The 18,210-nt window shown below is 34.3% G+C and overlaps 1 protein-coding gene across 5 annotated transcripts in view; it reads left to right on the top strand.

Annotated features, from left to right (window-relative positions):
• The window catches only part of ROCK1 (Rho associated coiled-coil containing protein kinase 1), a 141,979-nt gene that overhangs the window by 20,870 nt on the left and 102,899 nt on the right, over window positions 1-18,210 (top strand). For 4 of the 5 annotated variants that reach the window (XM_045781949.2, XM_045781950.2, XM_045781951.2 and 1 more), the window contains exon 2: window positions 15,659-15,740. The exons of the other annotated variant lie outside the window; for it this stretch is intronic. In XM_045781949.2, coding sequence (XP_045637905.1) covers window positions 15,659-15,740 — 82 coding nt within the window. The remainder of the gene's footprint in view (window positions 1-15,658; window positions 15,741-18,210) is intronic. 5 annotated transcript variants of the gene reach the window in all.

An 18,210-nucleotide genomic window follows, 5' to 3' on the forward strand; every position in this document is an offset into this window, starting at 1 on the left:
AGTGTTTTAGCTTTTCTTTTTCTTTTCTTTTCTTTTTTTTTTTTTTAAGATTTTTATTTATTTATTTGACAGAGAGACAGCCAGCGAGAGAAGGAACACAGGCAGGGGGAGTGGGAGGGGAAGAAGCAGGCTCCCAGCCGAAGAGCCTGACGTGGGGCTCGATCCCAGGACTCCAGGATCATGCCCTGAGCCGAAGGCGGATGCTTAACGACTGAGCCACCCAGGCATCCCTTAGCTTTTCTAATAAAAAGAAAAAATAGAAAAATTTTGCCTATATCTTCAAAAACTTCCTGGGATTTGACAGAAATTGTGTTAAACCTATGTGTCAACTTGGTGGAGAATTGATGTCTTACTGTACTGAATCCTCCAATCCATGTCTCTCCATTTATTTAGATTTTTTAAAAATTTCTTTCATTAGTGTTTTTTGGTTTTAAGCATAAGTCCTGTACATGTTTTGTTAGATTTATACCTAAATATTCCCTTTTTTATTTAAGTAAATTAAATGGAGTTATATTTTTAGTTTTGGTTTTTTCATGTTCATTGTTAATGGATAGAAATACAATTGATTTTTACATGTTGATCTTATGTCTTATGACCTTGTAGAACTTACTTATTAGTTCTTGGTGTTTTTGTTTGTTTTTGTCTTGTAGTATCTTGGGACTTTCTGCATAGGTAATCATATCATCTGTAAATATGGACACTTTTATTTTTTCCTTTCTGATCTATATGCCTTTTATTTCTCTTATTTGCTTTATTGAACTGGTTGAGTTTGAGTGCTATATTGAATAAGAGTGGTGAGATAGGACATCTTGCTTGTTCTTGATTTTTGAGGGGAAACTTAGTCTTTCACTATTAGGTATAATATTAGTTTTAAGGTTTTTTTGTAGATTTTTTTTTATAACGAATTTACTTCTATTCCTAGTTTTCTTAGAGTTTTTCTCATGAGTAGGTATTGGATTTTCTCCAGTACTTTTTCTGCATCTGTTGATACCAGATTTTTCTTTAGTTTGTTCATGTGAATTATATTGATTTAAATTTTTTAAAATTTTATAATCGACATATATCATGTTAGTTTTAAGTGTATAACATAATAGTTCAATATTTGTATTGTGAAATGATCACATTAACTCTAGTTAACATTCACTACCACACATAGAATTTTTTTCTTATGATTAAGACATTTAATTAAGATTTACTCTCTGAGCAACTTTCAGATATACAATACAGTATTATTAGTTGTGGTCACCATGCTGTATATTACATCCCCATGACTTATTTCATAACTGGAATTTGTATTTCTTTTTCCACCTTCACCCATTTTGTCCACCTGCGTCTCTTGCCTCTGGCAACCACTGTTTTCTGTATCTGTGGGATTTTGTTTTTTAGATTCTACACATTATGTGAGATCATATGGTATTTGTCTTTCACTGAACTTACTTGACTTAGCATAATGCCCTCAGGGTCCATCCATGTTGTCGCAAATGGCAAGATACCATTCTTTTTTTGTAGCTGAATAATATTCCTGTGGGGAAAGGTGGGGAGTGCATATATATACACATACACATTTTCTTTATCTACTCATTCACTGATGGACACATAGGTTGCTTCCATGTCTTGGCTCTTGTAAGTAATGCTGGTCTATTTTTGAATATTGAGTAATTCTTATTTCTTTGGGATAAACCTTTGTTGGTTATGGTGTATTATTTTATACATTACTGAATTTTATTTGCTAATATTTTGTTACAAACTTTATATTCATAAAAGATATTGGTCTGTGATTTTTTCTTCATATTGAGTTTTTCTGATTTGGTATCAGAGTAATATTAGCTACACAAAATGAGTTTGAAAGTGTTCCCTCCTTTTCTTTTTTCTGGGGGAGACTGCGTAGAATTGGTGTTAATTCTTCTTTAAACATTTGGTAGACTTCTCCAGTGAAACCATCTGGCCCTGGAGATTTCTTTTTTGGTTGCCATTACATTATTAAAATTAATGGTACTATTTAAATTACCTTATTGATGCTGGGTTAGTTGTGGTAGTTTGTGCTTTTTAAGGAATGGTCCATTTTATTGAAGTCAAATTTATGTGTAGAGTTGTTCGTAATATTTCCTTATTACCCTTTGTATAGCTGCAGGATCTGTAGGATAGTGCCTATTTCGTTTTTGATGTTGGTAATTTGTGTCTTCTTTGTCAGTCTTGCTAGAGGGTTGTCAGTTTGATTGATCTTGTCAAAGAACTTGCTTTTTGTTTTATTGAATTTTTACTTTTGTTTTTCTGTGTTCAATTTTATTGATTTTTGTTTTTATCCTTATTGCTTCTTTTCTTACATTTGCTTTAGGTGTTTCATGCATTTCCAGTTTTTTGAGAAAGGAGCTCAGGTTATTCAAATTCATGCTTTTCTAATATGAGTATTTAGTGCTATACATTTCTTTTTCAGCACTGCTTTAGCTGTGTTCCACAAATTTTGGTATGTTGTACTTTTATTTTCATTCAGTTAAGTGTATATTTTTATTTCCCTTGAGACTTTCTTTTTGACTATGGATTATTTAGAAACATGTTACTTAGTTTGCAAGTGCTTTGCGTTTTTCGTCCTTTCTATTTGCTCTAGTTTGATTACATTTTGGTCAGAGAACACACTATATGATTTTAATTCTTACAAATTTGTTGAGGATTGAGGTATGGCACAGGATTTGGCCTATCTTGGTAAGTTTTCTGTGTTTATAAGGAATGTGTATTTAGCTGTTGTTGGGGGGGCTATTCTGTAAATGTCAATTAGATCCTCCTGTTGATTCATTGGTGGTGTTGAGTTCTTCTCCTTGCTGATTTTCTGTCTCCTTCTAACAATTGCTGAGAGAGGAGTGTGGAAGTCTCCAACTAAAATTGTGGATTTGTATATTTCTTTTCATTTTTAACCATTTTTGCTTCACATATTTTGTTGCTCTCTGGTCTAGAATATATTCACTTACATATTCTGTGTCTTCTTGATGGATTGACTCTTTTATCATCACATGATTTCACATTCTGTTCCTAGTAATTTTCTTTGCTCTGAAGTCTTTGTTTCACAATAATGTATCCACTCTAGCTTATTTTTGATTACTGTTTGCATGGTATATTGTTTCTTATTCCTTCATTTTTAATCTATCTATATTGTTACATTTGAAGTAAGTGTCATTTCTGTAGATTGGTCATGTCTTGTTTATCAGCTCTGATAATCTTTTAATTTGAATCGTTGCTTCAGACTATTTACATTGAATATAATTGTTTTAGGGCTTAAATGTGCTGTTTTATTTTTTGTTTTCTGTTTAACTTCCCTCTTTTGTTTTTCTGGTTCCCTTTTTCACCTTCCTATGGGCTACTTGAACATTTATTATTATTCTATTTTGATTTACGTATTGTGCTTTTGTGTGTATTCTCTGTATAGCTTTTTTATTGGTTACTCTAGGTATTAGATTAGACATACATAACATCACATTTGGTGTTGACATTTTACTAGTTTGAGTGAAGGGTAGAAATCTTAACTTACTTTATGTTCTTTTATCCTCCTGTTTATAATCTTCTTTAATATCACCTTATATACATTGAGAAACAACTAGGCAACATTATCATTGTTGCTTCAACTTTTAAGAAAATGAAAGTGTATTGTATTTTGTCTATATTTTTTACTCTTTACATTATTTCTTCCTTCCTGATATCTTAAGATTCTTTCCTTTATCATTTTCTTTTTATTTAGAGAATTTCCTTTAACCATTATCTTAGGTCTGCTTATAATATCTCTCTTAGTTTTCTGTCATCTGACAATATCTTTTTTAAAAGATTTTATTGAGTGAGATAGCACGTGCGCACAAGAAGCACCACTCAACAAGAGAGGGGCAGAGGGAGAGGGAGAAGCAGGCTCCATGTGTGGGCCTCCATCCCAGGACCCTGGGATCATGACCTGAGCCGGAGGCAGACACTCAACCCCCTGAGCCACGTGATCACCCCTCTTTTTTTTTTTTTTTTAAAGATTTTATTTATTTATTTTTAGAGAGAGAGAGTGCATGCAAGTGTTTGCAAGCTGGGGGAGGGGCAGAGAGCGAGAAGCAGACTCCCCACTAAGCATGGAGCCTGATGTGGGGCTTGATCTCATGATCCCTTGAGATCATGACCTGAACTGAAATCAAGAGTTGGATGTTTAACTGACAGAGTCACCCAGGCTCCCCAACAATATTTTTTTTATGCATTTTATTAATTGAAGTATAGTTGACACACAGTGTTACATTACTTTCAGGCGTACAACTAAGTGGTTGGACAAATTATATGTTATGCTGTGCTCGCCACAAGCGTAGGTACCATTTATGACCATACAATACTGTTACAATACCATATGACTGTATTCCCTATGCTGTACCTTTTGTCCCCATGACTTATTCATCCCATAACTGGAGGCCTGTATCTTTTGCTCCCCTTCTTTGATTTTTCTTTTTGCTGGGTATAGAATTCTAGTCTGACAGTTTTTTGTTGGTTTGGATTTCTTTGGATTGGTCTTGTTAGTTTCTTCAATAGGTTTATGTCTCTTGCCAAATGTAGGAAATTTTTAGCCTTCATTTATTTTAATCCTTTTCAGTCATATTCTCTGTCTTTTCTCCTTCTGGGCCTCCAGTGATACAACTGTTACATCTTTTGTTATAATTCCACAGGTCTGAGTCTCAGTTTGTTTTTCCCCTTATTAGTTTTTTTTAAAGATTTATTCATTTATTTAGAGAGAGCGCGAGTACACAAGCAAGGGGAGGGGCAGAGGGAAAGGGAGAGAGAGAATCCACAAGCAGACTCCCCGCTGAATGTGGAACCTGATGTGGGGCTTGATCCCAGGACCCTGAGATTATGACCTGAGCCAAGACCAAGAGCCGGCCACTTAACTGACTGAGCCACCCAGGTGCCCCCATTTTTCCCAAAGTGATCGAGATCTGGATGGGGCGCCTGGGTAGCTCAGTTGGTTAAATGTCCAACTCTTGATCTCAGCTCAGGTCTTGATCTCAGGGTCATGAGTTTAAGCCCTATTTTGGGCTCCATGCTAGGCATGGAACCCATTAAAGAAAAAAAATCTGATCTTATGAAAATTTTTATAGGAACTTTAAGAAAATAATATTAGCTGGTTTTTTTTTACTGTTGTTATACTGCTGCTAACTAAAGAACATATGACATGTATTTATTTTTCCCCAAAGGAAAAAAAAAACAGTCATTTGAAAGAGTACTTTGAAAAACAACACATGCTTTTCCCCAAAGCAAGATCAAATCGTATGAACTTTTTCATGTATTCGTACCAAGAGAAAGTCTAGCTTGTGTTCATCTGTACCTATACACCTATAAAGTGATAGGGAGGAAAATCCTCTTTGAAATTAATCATGAGTATTTTTCTGTGACTTACTAGGATATATCAGGTTCTTGTAACAGTCCTGTGTAGTAGTTACTATAATTATCTTTGTTTTACAGATGAGAGCATTGAGGCTGTGAGGGGCTAATAACTTGCTAAGATCATGAGACTGTTAAGTGTTCTAGATTAGAATATGACTCTATGTCCTTTTGAGAGAATACTATTTACATAGAAATATTTTTCTTTTTTACAAGATTAATGTCTCATTTTTGTTTCTTCATTCTGTACTCCCTAACATTTCTTGGATCCTCACTTAATCATTTATCTTCTATAAATTTATATCTCTTCTACCTACCAGTATTCCATTAAGTTTAGGTTCTAATCATGCAGGTTTCTAATCTTTCTCCTTTCTTTTGGCCATTATTTGTTCATTTTCCATTAACTTTTTTTCTTTTCTTTTTCTTTTTTTTTTTTTTAGGGAGAGAGTGTGCACACTTAGGGAGAGTGTGGGGGATGGGGAGGGCAGAGGAAGAGGGAGAGAGAATCTTGAACAGGCTCCATGCCCAGGCTCAGTCTCAGAACCCTGAGCTCATGACCAGAGCCAAAATCAAAAGTCAAAGGCTTAACTGACTGAGCCACCCAGGCGCCCCTCCATTAATTTTTCTACCCACTAGAAGCTGGTTTATGCCATTCTATTTAAGATCGATAGTGACCTTTTCATTTTAATTTTCCAAAGAGTCTCATCCCAGTTTCTCCTCTGGGCCTAGATGGTCTAATGTATACTTCTACTACAATCTCTTGTCTCGGGTGTCTACGGGTATTGTAGTTGTTTTACAGCTTTTATGAGCAATGCCCACTGCTTTTTTTTGCCTGTGTTCCAAGTTATGCAAAACAGATGAGGTCCTTGCCTTAGTCTTTCAGGCATTCCCCAGACAGTTTAGAACAGATATTTGCAATAATTTACCAGTATGGTTTTACCCTGCTTCCTCTGATTCAAGATGGGGGAAGTGGGAACCAATCTGCTGCCTGCTCAAGACTAAGCTTGCCCCAATTTGGAGGAAGTGGGATAAGAGTGAGTAAAAATGTCACAAAACTTTCTACCATTTGAAGATGGTTTTTACTTAATTGGATGTTTGCTTGACTGCTCTAAACCTTTGGTTGTTTTTCTAAGTTGCTGCAAAGTTGGTTCAGAGAGCTTCTGGGATTTTTTTGTTCTATTTTGTTTCAGTGGGGGATGAGAGCTTGGAGCTTACTAATCCACCATTTTGTTGATTTTCAATACTAACTTTTTAAAAACAATTGTAGTAAAATATATATAATATGAAACTTAGCATTTAAATTATTTTTGAGGGTACACTTCAGTGGCATTAAGTATATTCACATTGCTGTGCAACCATCTAACCATCTTAAACCATATTTAATTACAAATTATTTGGCTGCTTCTGCGTTTTTCATTCTATTTGACTTCTCTGTGGCATTTTACTCTGCTTTTAAGTTATAGAGTTATCTAAGCTTTTGTGATGCTATTATATTCCTTTCACCTCTCTGACTGCTTGTTAGCCATTTTTGCTCTGCTTACCTCTCAGATGTTAATGTTTCCCAGGGTGCTATTCTTTACTCTTTTTCCATTCTCCCATTATTTATACTCACTGAGTAGTTGGATCTGTTTTCGTGGATGTAAGTGTGTTCTCATGACATACAAATTTGTATCACAGTCCAACCACTTTGTTGAACTCATACTCATTTTTAACTCCCATCTTGTTATCCGTAAAGTGGTACTTAACATTTGTGTATCTAAAATATTTATCTTTCCAAAATATATTATCTGCCTTGGTTAATGAAGTCACCACTCACCTAAAATAGAAGATATACAATTATTTTTCTAAGTCACATAACCATTCTTAACGCTTTCTGTTTCTCTTTTGGTCACTCACCAGGTTCTTTTGTTTCTAATGCTCCATTCTTGTTGCTCCAATTTATTTTTTTTATGATTTTTAAAAAAAATTTTAAAGATATTATTTATTTGTGAGAGAGTAAGAGCACAAGTAGGGTGAGCTGGGAGCCCAGTGTGGTGCTAGATCCCAGAACCCCACGATCATGACCTGAGCTGAAGGCAGACGCTTAACCAACTGAGCCACCTAGGCTCCCCCTTGTTGCTTCAATTTAGATCAGACTTTAATCTTCTTGTGTTTTTGTTACCATAGTATCCTCCTAATACCTAATTTCTGTACCTGTTTCTTCCTATTCAAAGTTATCATCTTTATCCTTGCCAGGCTTTAGTAAAATAAAAACCAGTTGTGTCACTCACTCTCTTTCCCCCCAAAATTCCTGTGGTAAATGGGTATCAGAAGATAAATACCCAGATTCTTAGCCTGGTATGTTATACCTTTAACGCATATTCTGTAACTCATCTTCACAGCTTTGTCTCTTGCGTTTCCTTCTTCTTACCCTTCTACAACCAGAGCATCCTATTCTCTTTTTCTGAATTCTCCTTGCCTTTCCTCTCTCCTAGATTGCCTTGCCTGCCTCTATCTTATTCCTTCTTAATTCTGTTTTTAAGGATCAGCTCAAATTTCATCTCTTCCTTGAAGCCCAGTTTGGTTAAACTGTCCTTCTCTGTTCATGTAGTAAATACCTAGTTATAACACTGAGGATCTTGTAGTACTACTTTTTCTACCTAACCAATGAGCTCCCGAATACAGGAAGTATTTATTATTATTACTATTGCTACTATTATGTCTGTTTTCTTATAGAGGAGAAAGGAGACCTATAAATAATTACAATATAACAGATAACAGCAGTTCCTATAATAGGGAGCACATAGGAGGTCATTATTTATATTTTCTTAGGGTGTTGGGGAAAGAGCACAGAGTAAGCAACATTTGAAGCAGTTTGAATATAAGTACTGTTCACATTCCAGCTGGAGAAAAGAGCAAGTGTAAGGGCAGTAGGGTAGAGTGAGCATGACCTATTTGGTAAATAGCTGGAGCACGCTGTGGCCCAAGCCTAGATACTTGCATGTAGAGAAAATGAGGCTGGAAAGGTATAGCTGAAGGCTGATTGGAAAGAGCCATTGTATGTTTTACTAAGTATTTAGAATACATAAGTTTTTTGCACTGTACTTGTCCTGGGGCGTATTGGCATGTATGTAGTAATGTCACACTAGTTAAATAGATTTTAATCATATTTAATATCAGAAGTTGTTAAAATTTTCTGAGGAAATTCTGTTTTCATTTTCATATCAGTGCTTAATTTTGAGAAATTCCTTCCCTCTTTACCTAGTGAAGAGATCAAAGTATACCCAGACATTTTCTTTAAATGGTATATTGTCTGTTATCAAAACATCCTGTCCATCAAACAAATTAAAAGATATACTATGTTCATGGATTGGAAGAATTAGTATTGTTAAAGTGTTCACACTACCCAAAGCAATCTATAGATTCAATGCAATCCCTTTCAAAATACCAATAGCAATTTTTTTTTTTTTCAGAACTAGTACAAACAATCCAAAAATTTGTATGGAACCACAAAAGACTCAAATAGCCAAAGCAGTCTTGAGGAAGAAAACCAAAGCTGGACATATTATAATCCCAGATTGCAAGATATATACTACAAAGCTGTAGTGATTAAAACAGTATGGTACTGGAACAAAAATAGAAAGATCAGTGGAACAGATAGAGAGCTCAGAAGTAAGGCCATGCCTGTATGCTCAGTTAATCAACAACTGAGGAGGCAAGAATATACAATGGGGAAAAGACAGTCTGTTCAGTAAACGGTGCTGGGGAAACTGGACAGCTACATGCAAAAGAATGAAGCTGGACTTTTCCTTACACTGTACACAAAAATAAACTCAAAATGGATTAACGACCTAAACGTGAGACATGAAACTATAAAACTCCTAAAGAAAATATAGGCAATAATCTCTTGGACTTTGGCCTTAGAGCGTATTTATGGATATGTCTCCCCAGGCAAAGGAAATAAAAGTAAAAATGAACTATTGGGACTACACCAAAATAAAAAGGAAAGGAAACCAGCAACAAAACAAAAGGCAAGGTAGTAAATGGGAGAAGACATTTGCAAATGATATATCCAATAAGGGGTTAATATCCAAAATATATAAAGAACATAAAAAAACCCAGTCTGATTTAAAAAGGGGCAGAGTATGTGAATAAACATTTTCCCAGAGAAACCATGCATTCACTAATCATCAGGGAAGTGCAAATCAAAACCACAATGAGGTATCATCTCATACTAGTCAGAATAGCTAGTATCAGCTAAACAAGAAAAAATAAGTATTGGTGAGGATGTGGAGAAAAGGGAACCCTCATGCCACACTATTGGTGGGAATGTAAATTGGTGCCGCCACTGTGGAAAACAGAATGGCAATTCCTCAAAAAATTAAAAATAGGATTACCATATGATCCAGTATTTCTGCTACTGGATATTTACCTAAAGAAAATGAGGGTCACCTGGGTGGCTTAGTCAGTTGAGCATCTGACTCTTGATCTCAGCTCAGGTCTTGATCTCAGGGTCATGAGTTCGAGTACCATGTTGGGCTCCATGCTGGGCATGGAGCCTACTTAAAAAAGAAAAAAGGAAATGAAACATTCTTTTGAAAAGATAAATGTACTCCTATGTTTATTGCATCATTATTTGTAGTAGGCATGATATGGAAGCAACCCATGTGTCCATTTGTAGATGAATGGGTAAAGAAGATGTGATAACACACACACACACACACACACACACACACACACACACCTTGGCATGTTACTCAGCCATTAAAAAGAATGAGATCTTGCCATCTGTGACAACATGGATGGACTTAGAGGGTAGCATGCTAAGCAAAATAGGTCAAAGACAAATACTTTATGATTTCACTTACATGTGGAATCTGAAAAACAAAGTAAGTGCAAAAAGACTCTTAAATATACAGAACAAACTCTAGTGAGTCCCAGAGGGAAGGTGGGTAGGGGGAACGGGTGAAACAGATGAAGGGGATTAAGAAGCACAGATTTCCAATTATAAAATAAATAAGTCACAGAGATAAAAAGTATAGCATAGGGTTTGACATCAGTCTTTTAGTACCAAGGGTAGCCTGTTGTAGAAGTAGTTTGGTTTTCAGAGACCCTGGTTTTACTGCCATAATTTTAACGGTGTTTTTGGTAGTTTCTTAAAAAAAAAAAAAAAAAGGGTCTAGGTTTAGAATAGTAACCAGTTAGATTTTCAGATTTTACTTAAAAATGAATGCTTTTTACACATAGTATATCTTGTTTTCCTCCTGCCATTATATTTCCTGTCTTACAACAAATGTATTATTACTAATGGATTTGATCCTAAATGATATTTTACAAAGAAGTCTTACTTTTGTAATTCAAAATTATCCAGAGAACTAAAGTTTGTAACAGTGTTTAGTTGAATAATTTTCTCCTGCTGCTTCTTTTGCTTAAGTTCTGTTGTGAGATCTTTTCCTTATGATAACAACAGTGCTTCTTAGGAAATGTGAAATGTTTGTTCCTTAGATATTGTAAAATGTTAAATTTGTAATTAATTATGCCTTCCTTTATCTGTTTGTTTGAAAGTACTTCTCCAATGTGAGTAGCCTCTTTCAAAATATACTGCTATAACTGGTCTACTCTCATTGTTTAACTATGAGTAGTAAAAAATTTAATTATTGTAATTCTTTGACATTGGTTCCTCTCTTATGTGTCCTTTCCTCTTCGGTTCTTAAATTGATGATTAAACTATATAATGGAATGTTGTGAAAGTAGAGGGTAGCTTTCCTTCAGCCTAAATAATAAAATTAAGTGAAGGAGCAGTAGGACTACATGCTTTGGCTATTACTCCTTGTAAATTGTTTTTTGCACTTGGAGGAACGTTAATTTCTGTTAAGATCCTGAGTTCTGGTACTAGAATTTGGACTTCAGAAAGTGGGGAAGTCTTATTCATTATTTACAGAACTTTAGAGTGTTGGATAAAAGTCAGAATTCCTTGCCCCAATTTATGGTTGGAAATAGTCCTCGTGTAACTTAACCCACTGCATGAAAGTGGAAGCCTGTGTCCCTCTCCTCCACCACAGTGTCTTGACTCCCCATAGCCTCTGTTTTGTATATGCTTTAGATTACACTTTTTGTTCTTATTTCTCTGATAAAAGGCATATAAATTTTGCTTATGGATGATCCTGAAAAACCATATGTTATCTCATACTCTACTATAAAATTAAAAGTGTATGATTATAGGTCCAGACACCTAGTTACCATATACAATTAGTGGAGACATCAAGTTTTCCATTAACAAGTGGCCAAGCAAAAAGTCAGGTACCTGATGTTAAAAAAAAAAAAAAAAAAAAAAATCATGGATGGGGATTACTATGTTGGAAAAGGATTTATAACATAGTGACCTAAGATTTACTCTTAGAGTTTTATGACTGCATGACTAAAACGTCTGTTTTTCTCTTTATGTCATTTCTAGCAATAGTGAGACTAATTTGTAAAACTTTCAAATGTCAGAGAAATAAAAGGAGGAGGAGGTGGGACCATTAAGGGTCACTTTACATACTTCACTCATTTAATTCTCATAAATCCATTATGAGTTGTAGGAAGTAATTATCCTCATTTTACAAAAGAGAAAACCTCAGAAAGGTTATTTGACTTGTCCTCCCAATAGTAGCATGCAAATATACTATGTTTTTTTCTTTAAAATGCTTTGCTTTATATCTTCATGGTTGAATTCTTTTGACCCATCTGGAATTCATTTTATTATTAAGCCTGACTCAAAAATCATTCATCTCCATAGTTATGTCCAGTTACACAAACAACATTTACCAAAGAGTGACACTTTTGTCAGCCCCATCTTGCCCCTGTCCTTACTGTTGAATGGGCAATTCTCTCACCCTTTCCGTGCAACAAGTCCCTATAACTTATGCATTGGTTAGTGCTATTTCAGTTCGGTGACATTTATTGAGCCCTTGCTATGTATTTTAGTTAGGATGCTTTAAGTTATAAGAAATAGAAAATCCAATGCAGTTGAATCAGACAATTCATTATCTCAGGCATGGGTAGAGTGGTTCCAGAGTAGATTAATTCAGTGATTGAACAGACATCGTCAGGGACCCAGGTTCCTTCCATCCTTGGCTCTGTTGCTCTCATTGTGCTTGGCTTTGTCTTCTAGCAACTTCTCTGAGTCTGCAAGATGGCTGCTGTTGTTTAGGTGTCACATACAGACATGACAATTTCTTTTGAAAGGAAGATATTTCTTACGTGTATAACTTTTTAAGAGAGAAGAAACTTTCCCCCCAGAATCCTTCTGTAGGTTTTCCCTCATGTCTCATGTGACAGATTATTACCATGTTCCTGTACTTAAAGTGAACACTGGCAAGAGTAATGGGTCACGGTGTTGGGTTTAGATTAGACTGTTTAGAACCAACCTCCTGAAGCTGAGGAAGGTCTTTCCACTCCTTGAAGGAAGCTCATGGAGGAAGTTGGGTGGCTTGAACAAAATCACAGTTAAATTAGGAAGGTCTAAGGGGGAAATAATTGTCGAATTAGGAGAGCCAATAGTCTTATCTACTATATTATGAGTAAAATGTGATGCTCAATTCTGGGGCTTACCTTACTCAAGGCATTTGAAATCTAGCTTGAAGACTGAAGTAAAAAATAACTCTAAGACAAGGGGAACTGTTAGTTTTTATAGGTAGTTTAAGGAAGGTCGTGCAGAAGAGGGAGCAGTGGTGTAATAAAACAGGTTTGAGTCCTAGCTAGTGTCCTTTCTAGTCATAATTAGAAGAATGACTTGTAGTTTTCTATTAATTTTTGAACAGTACAGCTTGAGTTTAAATAGACATATTTATTCTCAATTCCTAACTTCATTTTTAAGAGATTCAGGATTTTTTTCAATCATGTTTTTATCATGGTTATGTTATATCTTAAACTACTAAACTAAGAGTTAGCATTTTGACTTTGATACGGCTTACCAGCTAGTATTGGGACAAGTCAGTTAATATTTTTGATCGCTATTTGATAAGGTCATTCAACAAGGTAATTTTTGAGGTTCTTTTGTACCTAACATTTAGTAATTAAAAAAAACTTTTGTGGAATAAGATTGGAAGCAGTTGTTTTCGATACATTTACCAAAGAGAGCATATGAGTAAAATTTAGTACATATTTCTCCTACTTTTTAATGTTTCATTTGATACTGGAAAACAATTTAAGCTATTATAATTTAGTTATGAATCTTTTAAAATTTGCAAGTGTCTTTGGAAGTAGATGTTTACCAGGAACTCTTAAAATAAGTTATTATAAAATATAATAATATTTGAGATTATTTTCCAGACAACTTAAGGTACTAAAATTTTGCCTAAAATTTTTCTTGTGTCATCAGTAGTACTTGGACTACTCTCTAGTCTAATTTTGGGGAGTGACCCAATGCACTGAAACTTTAAGAAAAATATTTCTTGAATAATGTAATGCCATTGCTGTTGAGCATAAAAATCACTAGCTTAATGTACATTTTATGCCTACTTGTTTAGTTATTGCGCAAGGTGCTGTGGGAAAAAATGAGATATTAACTGTGGTTTCTGCTTTAAAGAACTTAAAGGTCTTTTAAAAAAATCATTTAAGTTATCTTTTCCTAGAAAATAGAGAGTTCACATATTTATTGGTTTGGTTTTCCTTTTTTTTTAAAAGATTATTTATTTATTTATTTATTTATTTATTTATTTATTTATTTATTTAGTAGAGAGAGCAGGAGAGGAGGGAGGGTTAGAGGGAGAAGCGGACTCCCTACTGAGCAGGGCGCCTGGATGCTGGGACTCCAGGACTGTGACCTGAGCTGAAGGCAGTTGCTTAACAGCCCAAGCCACCCAGGCACCCTTGGTTTGGTTTTCCAATTTAGAATAGACCAAGCATCAGCTGGTCTTCCTAAACATCGTGTTTTCATGAAAAGTTCTTATCTTTTTTTCTGTAAAAAGAATTAACAGAAATATTCAAATTGCTTAGAAGACTCTAGGAAATGTATCTTAAAGATAGATACATTTGCATTAATGGAAGAGCTTTTTCTTCAGATCTGCACAGACTGAATTTTGAAAAGCCACTAATTGGGTGGGTTTGTCTCTTCAAGCAATCAACAGCATTAGTATTATTACCTGTTTTTCCATGTTCAATTTCCAACTCATGCAATACTATATTTTTTAAAGATTTTATTTATTTATTAGAGAGAGAGAATAAGCAGGGAGGAGGGTCAGAGGGAGAGGGAGAAGCAAATTCCCCACTGAGCAGGGAGCCCGATAAAGGACTCTGTCCCAGGACCCTGGGATCATGACCCGAGCCAAAGGCAGATGCCACCCAGGTGCCTGCACTGATATATTTTAAAGCATGTTTAAATTTGACTCTGCTTTCTGGTTTCCTAGGGAAATATATTAAGTACTTGTATTCTAAAATAACTGAGTGATCACACTTATCCTCTGGCTTTAATTTTTCCTTCAGCCTTTGGTGAACATGACTGTACAGGGTCTGCAGAAAGTGTGTCTTCCTCTGTTGCCTATGTTTTTATTCTTGGGCTTAGCTGAATTTCCCCAGCTAAATAAAATGAAGATTACTTGGGATTATCTGAATGTTCCTCCTGCTCCTGCCATAAGACATAAACTGCTCCTGCCATAAGATATAAACTGAATAGATACATTCCTATTCAACACTGATTGGTACACCTTCACATTGTCCTGCACTTGCTTAGATAATATTTAAAAATCCACTTAAAAGTAAAAGCCATGTTTGTCCTTTACTAATGGTTGTCCTATAAAGTGCTTCAAAGAAAGAAAGAGACTCTTATGAAAACCCAGTGTGTTTTTGTAATTAAAAAATGTATCTAAATGCAGAATTTATTTTATACTAAACATCACATTTTAGGCACTAACGTTTAGCTCCTACCTTGTAAAATACTGATAGTCACAAATACAGTCCATTTGTTTTTGATGAGTGTGAAATAAGGATAAATGTAGTAGTCAGGGTAATGAAAGTAAAATTTCATGCCCTTAGGAGGGAAAGGGCATGCGTTGAAGTCATGTGTAGCCAGTTTGTGGTGATTTTGCTCCTGGGCAATTTAGAAGGTCAAAAATCTATATATGAAATAAATAAAAACAAATTTTATCTTTTTGTGGTACCCATGTAACCTTGTAGAAGGTGTTAAATGAATGCAGGGTATATGAGTGAGGGCAAATTAAATGTTAAAGCATATGTTTTATTCTTTACTCGTAAAAAAGGAAAGTGTTCATAGTGTGATCCAAAAAACTAACTGTTTGTTTGTTTATTTGTTTAGGATGGATTGGATGCTTTGGTATATGATTTGGATTTTCCTGCCTTAAGAAAAAACAAAAATATTGACAACTTTTTAAGCAGATGTAAGTAATTTTTTGTGGAGGTTAATGACAGACTGTATATAACAAAGTCTTCACTTAGATAAAATCAAGCCCATCTTTTTTTTTTCTTCTTCTGTCTACTCTGGTTATTTCATCTAAAATTCCTACATAAAATGAGCAGGAAATAGGAAAGAAACATTATTAATTAGTTTATTAATTTGAGTGCCTAGCAGGAGAATATTTTATAAAATATTTTGCAGAAAAAGGAATGAAAAGTAATGGCTGAAATAATTATGTTAAAATAATAATATACATACATGCCCCTGAATTTCAGTAGTGTTATATTTATCCTCTATTTTTCTTTTGTAAATCATCAGCTATTCATTTTAATACCTCCAGGTAAGAGCAGATTGCACATGAAAAGCCCTCCTACCATTGAGATGAGAATTTTCTCCATGAAAGCTGGCTTATAAGCTTTACAGATTTTCTTTTCTAAAAGCCTTTTTAGATTTTGATATTAAGATTTTATCGTTTAAAATTTAATTACAGAGGGGCGCCTGGGTGGCACAGCGGTTAAGCGTCTGCCTTCGGCTCAGGGCGTGATCCCGGCGTTATGGGATCGAGCCCCACATCAGGCTCCTTTGCTATGAGCCTGCTTCTTCCTCTCCCACTCCCCCTGCTTGTGTTCCCTCTCTCGCTGGCTGTCTCTATTTCTGTCAAATAAATAAAATCTTTAAAAAAAAAATTTAATTACAGAATTTTTTAAGATAGTTTCAAACTTTTAATCTTAAAAAACGATAATAAAATTTAAATCATAAAATCTTTCCCACTCCATTTCTTTATTTCTGTTCCTGAACTGTACATAGTGATACATTTGGGTTGGGCTTGTTTTAGTGTTACTCATTTTTGGTTGCATATGTTTCATTAGAAAAGTTTATTTTTCTAGTCAAATCTTTTTACTTTGTTGTATTTATTGTTTTTACACTTTGAAATCTTGCCTCAGAATTTTACCTATCAATTTAATTTTTTTAAGTGTCTCGGTTTTTTATAAAAATATTTATTCAACCAAATTTTATTTTGGGATTGGTGCCAGAACCTGAATTGGGAACTTTTTAACTATAAATTTTCTTAATTTCTCACATCTTACTGAAATTACAGGAGAATTTTATTACTGTTTACATTTGTTTACCAACCTACTTAAAAATAGAGCAAAAGAACTAAAATGGTGGAGAATCTTGACCATTTCTTAGATGAGAGGCAAAGAATAAATGCTCATTGGTGCAAGGGAGGGGCTGTGTGATTTTGTAAAGTGGACAGCAAGGATTGGAACACACGCTTTCTTAATTTATTACTCATTTTATTATGCAACATTACTGCTTTCATAATATAAGTATGCCTTTTTATTACATTTTAAAATAGAAATATCAATAGCCACAGTAGAAATAAGTAAAATAAAATGAAAGTATAAAGCCTAAAGTAAACTTTAACTGATAAACCTATATAGTTTAGTTTTTAAATTGGAAACAAGTACAGAGAGTAACATAACAAAATTTTGCCAAATTATAGCATTATGTGGAAAATTGTGACGAAGGAAGTTTTATACCAGGATTGCATTGTAAAGTTAGTTCGAGTTTCAAAAATCAATTAGTGTAATTTACCATATTAACATATTAAAAAAGAAAATTCATAATATCATCTTAGGAGATAAGAAAAAGCATTTGATAAAATTCAGTATCCGTTTTTGATTAAAAAATATATCTCTACAAACTAGGAATTGAAAGAAACTTCCTTACAGTGATAAAGAGAATCTACAAAAAACCAACAGTTAGATTGTATTTGATTGTGTATGACTAAATGCTTCCCTCTAAGGTTGGAAAACGGCAAGTCTCTTCATATTACCACTTTCATTCAACATTGTCCTGGAAGTTCTAGACAGTGCAGGGTAAAATAAAGAAAAATCATACAGATTTAAAAAGGAAGAAGTAAAAAAGTTTTTATTCAGACAGCATGCTTTTATGTATACAAAAATCTCAAGATTCTACTCAAAAAGCTGTAACTAATTAAGTTCAGTAAGACCGCAAATTAGATTAATATGCAGAAAGCAATTGTACTTCTATATATTAGCAACAACCAATTTGAAGTTGCTATAACAAATAGAGCACCATTTACAATAGAAGCAAAAACATGACAAATTTAAGGATAAATTTGACAAAATATGTATGACTTATATACTGAAAACTACATAATATTACTGAAATTATAGAAGACCTAAAAAAGAACAAGAGTAGATATTCAATGTTCATGGATTGCACAATTCAATAATAAAATGGTACGAGTCTCCATGTTATAAATAGAATCCGTATATTCTCAGAGACTAAGAAGGTTTTTTTTTGTGTGTGTGTGTGTGTTTTTTTTTTTGTATGAAGTGACTGGCAATTCTAAAATTCATATGAAAATAAAGGATCTGGAATAGCCAAAGCAATTTGGGAAAGTAAGAACAAACCTGGAGAAC

This window comes from Ursus americanus, chromosome 19 (assembly GCF_024610735.1).
Source record: "Ursus americanus isolate L20-20 chromosome 19, mUrsAme1.1.p, whole genome shotgun sequence".
NCBI classification, from domain to species: domain Eukaryota; kingdom Metazoa; phylum Chordata; class Mammalia; order Carnivora; family Ursidae; genus Ursus; species Ursus americanus.